General features: G+C 38.6%; 1 protein-coding gene across 3 annotated transcripts; it reads left to right on the forward strand.

Moving 5' to 3' along the window:
* Positions 1-1,996: 1,996 nt before the first annotated feature.
* On the forward strand, positions 1,997-8,774 carry LOC128381268 (alanyl-tRNA editing protein Aarsd1-like). 3 transcript variants are annotated; one of them, XM_053341229.1, is made up of 17 exons: positions 1,997-2,117; positions 2,267-2,380; positions 2,543-2,609; positions 2,723-2,821; positions 3,096-3,185; positions 3,333-3,392; positions 5,581-5,709; positions 5,883-6,042; positions 6,311-6,368; positions 6,485-6,641; positions 6,747-6,863; positions 7,001-7,131; positions 7,230-7,296; positions 7,772-7,863; positions 8,023-8,077; positions 8,157-8,251; positions 8,334-8,774. In XM_053341229.1, the coding sequence occupies exons 1-17, from the start codon at positions 2,008-2,010 to the stop codon at positions 8,470-8,472; spliced, it is 1,740 nt and encodes a 579-aa protein (XP_053197204.1). In that variant the 5' UTR covers positions 1,997-2,007; the 3' UTR covers positions 8,473-8,774. The 3 variants fall into 3 exon arrangements, with proteins under 3 accessions (XP_053197204.1, XP_053197203.1, XP_053197202.1); XM_053341227.1 differs by lacking the exons at positions 1,997-2,117; positions 2,267-2,380; positions 2,543-2,609; ... (1 more) ...; positions 3,096-3,185; positions 3,333-3,392 and adding an exon at positions 5,007-5,104; XM_053341228.1 differs by lacking the exons at positions 5,581-5,709; positions 5,883-6,042; positions 6,311-6,368; ... (6 more) ...; positions 8,157-8,251; positions 8,334-8,774 and adding an exon at positions 3,555-3,728.
* Positions 8,775-8,874: the final 100 nt, after the last annotated feature.

The raw sequence follows: 8,874 nt of genomic DNA on the forward strand, positions 1-8,874 counted from the left end.
AAAACAAGAGTGAAGTAATTTGTCACATTGTTTTGCTAATAATGTATTGTTTCTTTCACTGAATCTGACAGAAAATTCTTTTCACAATTTTATTCCATTATAACTTGCTAGATATTTTGTCTAAATTTATAGGCTATTTATGAATCAAAATTAATATAACATATCTGAGTTGATTATTTAAATTAAACATTACATGTTTTCTTTAGCTGAATGTACATGACTAACAAACAAGCTGTGAAAACATGCAAGCTTTACTATCACATCTGGTTTACTATCTTTACTACCTATAGACAAGATATTCTTAACTTGTATAGTGTACTGTGTATGTGTGTGTGTGCCTGTGTGTGCGTGTATGTGTGTGTGTGTGTGTGTGTGTGTGTGTGTGTGTGTGTGTGTGTGTGTGTGTGTCTCAAAGTTAATTTATTTACTGTGAGTTTAATTAGACCTAAACATTGGCGCTACTTGAAGATATAACTACATTAAAAATCCAATTGAGCTTTATTACTTAATACCACTATAACACTCATGAAGAGAAAGTTTTTTTAATCCAATTTTTTTTTAAACTTCTAACCACATCTTGAAGTTCTCAGGGGATTAAGTTTAAATGTTTATGTTTACAGTGTGAATTCCATTTGATTAGGAAGACCGTGAGATGGACCATGAGGCCGTGAGATTTTTATTTTTTTAATTTATTTTTTACAACAAAATTTTGTCTAAAACCAATTTTCTATTCGGTTATCGTAGGAAACGATATCAAGGGATAAACATCTCTGAGGACCTCTCCTGGGCTGCACATACATCCACCATCATTGGGAAGGCACAACAGCCTGTCTTCTTCCTGCGAAAGCTGAGGAGAGCCGGTCTGCCACAGAACCTGCTGGTTAACTGCTACCGGTGCACTGTGGAGAGTATCATCACATACTGCATCACAGCATGGTTTACCAGCTGCACCAAGAAGGACCAGAGGGCTCTGCAAAGACTCATCAAGATGGCACAATACATCACTGGGACCCAGCTTCCTGCAATCAGGGACATTTACCAAACTCACTGTCAGGGCAGGGCCTTAAATATCATCCGTGACCCGACACATCCTGACCACCACCACTTCCAACTACTTCCCTCTGGCAGGCGATACAGGACAATTCAGTCACACACTACAATACTGAAAAACATCTTCTTCCCCCAAGCTGTTAAAATAATGAACACGGCCTGATCCCCTCATCCCACTCACCCACACTCACTGGAGTGTGGCCTACTGTTACAACAAGCATTGCTAGTGTTTGCTGTGGTTGCACTTTTTTAAATTGCACTTTATTGCTCTTATAGATTATCAATGTTTTATTTATATCTTAAATTGTTTTTAATTTTCTTAAATGTTTTATGGCTCAGGGAGTGCTATCTAAATTGTGTTATATTGTCTAACCCTCAATGTAATGATAATAAAGCTACTACTACTACCACCGCTACTACTACTACCAAATGATCCAGTGGATTATTTGTACGTTCCTAATTATCAATATTGTACAAGTCTTACAAGATCTGTTTAATGGGGGGGGGGGGGGGGGGACTGTAACTATATTTCAACTACTTGGGGACACAATGATCTATTTGATGAAAAAAGTTCAGCCTCCTCCACAAACATGAAAAAGTGAAAATAACAAAACAAATGCTCTAAGTTGAATTAACTATTGGTGATTACTGACTGTCATTGTTCCAACCTCGAAGTTTCTACTCTTTCATATGTCCCATTTGTTGAAATATACTTTTCTGTTTTCTATGTCCCTGCCCCCACCTCCACCCTGTAAAGCAACCATCTGGGGGAGGCTGAAGTTTTGCAGAACCCAGAAAAAGCATCTGTTTTCCAGAGACTTCCGAGGACAGTCCGTAAAGGGCAGGGGAGGGGGCTGTGGAAGGCAAGTACCCTGAGCAGCTGATACCAACTGTTCTATAAATAGCATACACAGCCATGTGTACTCCATTAGGGCACACAGACCATTCGACTGCTGCATGATTTTTTACCTTCTCTCTGTTAAAGGACTAAGATATAGTAGTTTCTGTTCTAGCTTTTACCCAAGAATCAGAATGAACAAACCCAAAATTGTTCGACCAGAGGAATGGTAAGTGGTGCCAGTTTATTCAGGGTAACATTACTAAAAGTGACCAACACATGCTTTTTACTAATCCTTTTGATTACAAAAAACTCATGTAAATGATTGTATATTTGATTTAAAAGTATAACAGTTTGTCTTTGGCTTTTTCTTAATAGCCAGCCAGCACATGCGGTGTGGTTTGACAGAAAGAAATATGTCACTATGAACTTCAAGGTTCAAAAACCTAAAGATGTCCAGGTTGACATCCAGCCAGACAAAATGATTTTATGGTGAGTTTACAAAATGTTTTTTCTTAAATCTCACTAGCTCTGTATCTCTGTCTTTTGTAACATATAACGGAGTTTGTAGAAAATCTCTATATAGGCTTAGTGTTGCAATTTGTGTGTGTACTAAAATGTTCCCTTGACAGCCTTGTTCTTTCTTTACAACAGCTGCAAAAACGACGAGGATGATGTGTTCTATAATGAACTGTACTTCTACGATAAAATCCAAATTTACGTAAGCTCCACTTTTCAGGCATGATGAGACCAATGAATTGTGCTGTATGATGAAATATGCAGTCATCGTGTTGTTAAATACAAGTGTGTTCGTATTCTTTCATCACTTAAAAGGACTCCAGAGAAAGAGTCTATGACCGCACCATCAATGTTTTGCTAAGGAAGGTGACGCCTGATTTTGCGTGGCCTCGTCTCCAGAAGGATCCCGCTAAGGTAAGTCTGTATGTCAGTCACACAGTTTTAATGATGTACAGTGAAGTTCTGAAAATGCTCATCATGTCAGAAACATCAGAGTTTTAAGATGGCCTGACATATACTTCCAGAGCTATTAAATCACCCAGGCAGCTCAACTAATCCCCCACATCAGCTAAAAAGGTGTGGAGGTGTGTAACTGTATAATTATGAAGCAAGGTTCTACTGCAACACCTCTCAGTTTTACCTTGGTAAATAAAATCTTTAACTGTGTTGTTTCTCCTTCCTTGTTTAGCCAAGTTGGCTTGCTGTGGACTTTGATAACTGGAGGGACTGGGAGCATGAAGAAGACGAAGGAAAGGAAGAGTTCGATAGATACGCAGATGTGAGTCAAGTCCCTGAACCATTAAATGCTGACATTCAATTCAAGAGCTTTGGAAACTGTGCACAATATTTGTACTTTTGTAATATTAAAAGGATTTCTCTGAGGGTTTGAATTTGAGTGTATGAATATGTGGCTTACCTTTTTCAGATGATCCTAGACATGTCTAATAATAAAGGAGGAGCACCAGATATGGGTGATCTCAGTGATGTAAGTGCAGTGTCCCATGTTAAAATTTAATATGGATTATTGCCTCTAGATTATTACTGACAATATTGGTTTACTTTGATGTATGGCTCTATGCACAGGGGAAAACATTTATTGATAATCTAAATATGGACACTGACCACTTTCTTCTTTCTTCCCCTACAGTCTGACTGAGACTCACAGTATCTCTGTGTTGGAGGCCAGGCCACTACTGCAGACAATGCTATGTTTGCTGAATGTTTGTAATATTTGCTGATGATTCAACGTGTTATTGTCCAAAATATTTTAGACATGTAATATTTTCTATGTGATTATTTATTTACACATTATTATCCATTGTACACTAACAAATAAAAACTAACCTTTATCAACCATGGTCTGACAGTCATAATATTATAAAGCTTGGGTGCAGTTTTTTTGTCACTGGCTTGTCTGTGCAGATGTGTAAGTGTATTGTACTGTCAACTGTGTCAACAAACAGTTGGTAGGTGGTGGTTTTTTATAATGATATATGTATGTAGGCCTATGTAGGTAGTAAGTATAGTACTTTTATACTATATTTCCTGTATTTTATTGTTTTATGCAGCCTATTAAAGGAGAAAAACTACTATAAAGCTACTATTTATTACAGTCACTCACTACTTTGGCTACTATGATGGTGAATGCTGAACCTTGGTCAGCTGAAACAGCGTCATTCAGGTCCATTGGTACAGGGCCAGTGGATGTTTCGTCAGTGGAGGCAGATATGACTGCTGCCAAATTTAATCTTTAATTTTGTTGGCTTTAAAAACACCTTTTAGGGCAGATATTCACTTCAAGAGCAAACCAGATACTGTAAGCAGATATTTAAAAGTGGACTCTCTGTTTAATTATGTATAGATATAAGCATCTATTTGTTTGTTTAACAGACAGTGTGTGTGTGTGTGTGTGATTTGTATACAGATGTGTAAGTGTAGTATGTGTGTCTATATGTGCATTACAATTTCCCTTTCAGAGTTTTGTGGCCAGTGTCTTGTTTGATGCTGTGGAATGCTGAGGTAGCATGGCTGTCACTGATAGGAACAGGATGAACACGCTTTTAAATGAAAATGCTGGTGGTTCTATTGCTAGTTTGACTTGTGGTTCACTGGAGATGATTTTGGAGAAAAGTAGCAGAAGAGGAGTTCAGATCATAGATAGATAGGTAGATTCCATTATTGTCATTGTATAGAATACAACGAAATTCAAAACCCAAAGCAGAGAACGGAGCTCAAGCAATAAAGTAAATAGTAAATAGTTTGAAGGTGTTGTCTTAAAATGTGTTGAGCAAGGTCGATTCTAGGATCAGCTCTTAATGAGAATTTGACATACAATGCCCTGCAAGTGTTCAATTCAGGATAAGTGTTTGTTCCATCTCTAACAGACAGGCTCGCGAAATAATTAAAGTTGTAAAAAATTATTTTAGGGTGCTTAGATCAAATTTACGGGTGCTTGAACACCCATAAAAAGGGTCTAAAATCTGGTGTTGAAAGATAGTTTACGATGCTGGGATGCACCATATATTATACAACGGTAGGTGGCGCCTGGTTTGTTTTTCGCTGGTAGGGTAAAACCCAGAAAAAAGAAGACGAAGAAGAAGAGAAGCAGAGCTATTCTCGTGTGACAGACTTCAGGCTTTAGAAGAGAAATCCTCCAGCATGGCTTTTCAGTGTCAGCGGGAATGCTATCTGAAAGAGGTATGAAAGTGTTTCGGTCAGTTTTGCAATGTTTAACTGTTCAACAGCCCGCGGAAACATCTAACGGAAATGTAACATTGTTTCTCTGCAGAAGTGGTTAGCATGGTTGCTAAAGTACGGGCTACTCACTGTCACATTAAAGGACTATATTGTTTAATATGTGTGGAGTTCTCTGCTTTTTTTAATGTTGTGACAAATACAATAGCAGAATTTGTATTTTCTAGCCACATACTGATATTCACGTTGCCAGTCTGAAACTAGAGTTAAGATACAGTTAAAATACAGCGTTTTAACAGTTGAGTCAAGTTGTGGAAACAACATTTGACTACACTTTACACAGTAAGATATGTATAGATTATCACTTTGACACATTTTTCAGAACGCAGTACAGATCTATGTGAGACTGAAATCCTAAACCCTTAAACAGCTGCATGCTACTCCCACTCCTCCCCCTCCTTCTCCTCTTTTCCTTTCAGTTTGTTACCTCTGTAGTTTCCTGCAGCCCAGCTGAGCTCAAACGTGAAATCAATGGAAAGAAAGAAACTCTTAAAGGCTTTAATGTGAAGCTCCAAGACACCATCTTGTTTCCTGAGGGAGGTGGCCAAGTGAGTTGGATTTTCAAAATGTTACTCATCTATTTTCAGTTTCCATATTTAATTTTTGCAATTAATTTATAAATCCAATCCACCAGTATATTTGCATGAGGCACTTGTGCATCAGGAGGGGCACAGAAGTATTGTGTTGTTTGTCATACTCTGTTTGCTGTTTTGTCCATCAGCCAGATGACCACGGGCTGATTGGAGATGTCCAAGCTTTGAGGGTGACGAGGCAGGGGCCAGACGCCATACACTTTGTGTGCTCATCCTTGGAGGTGGGTCAGGAGGTGCTTGTGAAGGTGGACTGGGAGAGAAGATTCGACCATATGCAGCAACACTCCGGTGAGAACCATTTCCTTGAGGATCCGTTGAGGTCAGGCTTGTGTGTGTGTGTGTGTGTGTGTGTGTGTGTGTGTGTGTGTGTGTGTGTGTGTGTGTGTGTGTGTGTGTGTGTGTGTGTGTGTGTGTGTGTGTGTGTGTGTGTCCAGTACGAAGTGACTTGTTTTCAAAACTGAACCATGAAAGCGTGATCGTCATCTGACAGTCGATACATCTAAAAATCTGTTTTGTTTTGGCCGTCAACTATGATTGCTCTCCTCGTTACTTTTAGGTCAACATCTGATCTCAGCTTTGGCTGAAACGATGTTTGGATACAAGACCACATCCTGGTACATCCCCACTGCACAGATTATATACTTTACACCTCACCAAAATTATTTCACCGCCCTCTGTCAACATAAAAACTCCTGGACTCACCCATCTTATTTGTTTTGTTTTTTTTCAGGGAGCTGGGACGTCAGAGAAGCACCATTGAACTGGACATTCCCTGTGTAAAACCTGCCCAGCTCCAGGAACTGGAAGAAGTCATAAATGAGAAGATCCGAGCCCACGTCCCTGTTACTGTTCAACTCCTCTCAATCGATGATCCTGCTGTGGAAAAGGTTTGTGTACTGTAGATATTGAACATACTGGTGCTAAACAAGTAAATAAAATATTTAAAGATTTTACATGTGCAATATGTGACATGAGTTGTGTCTGTGAACCAGGTGAGGAGTCGCGGGCTGCCAGATGACCTTGCGGGGCCCATTCGGATTATTGATATAGAGGGTATCGATGCCAACATGTGTTGTGGAACCCATGTGTCCAACCTCAGTCATTTACAGGTACAACTTCACTCACATAAACACACAAGTGTCTCATGACTTTTGTATCATTTTAAACACTTCTGATGTCATGAAAATTCAAATGATTTGAAAGAAATGAATCAGTGTGTTTTCATTTTCTCTTATCTGGATTTTAGATGATAAAGCTTCTTGGCACTGAGAAAGGAAAGAAAAACAAAACCAACCTGATATTCCTGGCAGGAAATAGAGTGCGGAAGTATGCTGAGAAAAGTTTCAGCACAGAACGGTCTTTAGTTTCTCTTCTGAAGTGAGTCAGTGGTCTGAATCATCAAATATCACCATTGTCAATTCCACTTATTCACAGAGCTGAAAATAAAATAACCTTCCTTTGCCATTGTTAAACAGAACTGGACCTGATGAGCATGTTGAGGCAGTTGACAAGTTGCAGAAATCTGTTAAGCTACTACAGAAAGTAAGTGTTATTCTTATATTGCTAACAAAAAACAACACGCACATCTGCTACCCACTTGGGGGTGGGTGCTGGACCAAAAAAAAAACAATTATAGGAAAATAGAAAAAAGTCTGCACACCATAGGAGCTCCCTTGCAGTTAGAATTTAATGAAGCATAACAGCATGACGTTTCGAGCCATACTGGCTCTTCTTCAGATGCTCATTAATGAGCACTTTTCTTTCTATTTTCCTATTCCTATATTACTGTCATGTTTTTCTAACCATTTAAAGAGCTTTTAATTCTTTTGAAATTAGACCAGGACAGCAGTTATTGCAGAAAGTCGGGCTTCATTGGTCTACATTGTAATTCCCATTAGCTATCATTAATTACAAAGAGCCTCCTTCAAATCAGACTTTTTGTTATCACATACATGCTGCAAAGTACTGGAACATATTTCAGGTACACGCATAAAATACATAAAAATGTGTTTGGCAGACTAACTTGAGCCTGCTACGAGACATGGCTGTCCTCATCGCGCAGAGCTTCAAGAATGACCCCCAGAGAGGCAACTTCTTCAGTTTTTACAAGTAAGAGACGCTTCTTCAAGGTAAAGGTCTGGTTTGCTGTTAAGCATCTTGAAGAAAACACATTTCCGTGACAGACACCACAAGGGAGACCATGTCAGATTTAAAGACGAGTATCAATTAGAGTGTTTGAGATAAAAATGTTTTTTCTCCTCCTGACAGAAAAGAGGGAGACAATGAGTTCATGAACATCATCGCCAATGAAATAAATACCGAGGTAATAATATACCTGAGTGATTAGTTCTTAGTATTAGCAGTTGAATATTTTTCAAAAGCCTTGTTTTGTGTTTTCTTAGGAAACTTTGGTTTTCCTGACTGTTGGAGAGGAGAAGGGACCTGGTTTGTTTCTGCTGGTTGGACCAAGTCAAACAGTGACTGAGATGGGACCACGGTAAGAGACGCCACCTTTTTCTTTTTAAAACTGTACTGAACAAACATTTGTGTAAGTTACTGTATGTATCTGTGTTTTCCAGGGTTTTAGAGCTGCTCCAAGGCAAGGGGGCAGGAAAAAATGGACGTTTCCAAGGCAAAGCTAACAATATGGCAAAAAGAGGGGAGGTGGAGGCTTTACTGCAGCAACACTGCAAACAACCCACCACAGGGGAAGAATAAAGCCAGCAAATGTTTCAATACAAGTAAATATTTCATATTTCCAAAGGGAATCAATACATTTAAAAGCCAGTAGGGAGAGTTTACCTAATGATTGTCCTAAAGAATCATGTTTTGTCACTACATGTTTAAATGCATAAATTGTTCCCCAGAGAAATTACATGTATGTGAAATTGTATATAATTGATACTTCTGTACAACATGGGCTGTACATATGATTTTCATGTTTTTAAATTAAAAATCACCACTTTTAAAAATGTATATTTTCTGTGAAAAGAAGAGGAATAAAATTACATCTGAGAGAGTTGATTTAACTGCCTGGCTCAAGAACACATCAGTCTGCAATCTGCACAAATAAAGTTCTTATTGGAGAAAATCCAAGTAATATTCCTACTGCTCATATTG

Source organism: Scomber japonicus, chromosome 20, assembly GCF_027409825.1.
Source record: "Scomber japonicus isolate fScoJap1 chromosome 20, fScoJap1.pri, whole genome shotgun sequence".
NCBI classification, from domain to species: Eukaryota; Metazoa; Chordata; class Actinopteri; order Scombriformes; family Scombridae; genus Scomber; species Scomber japonicus.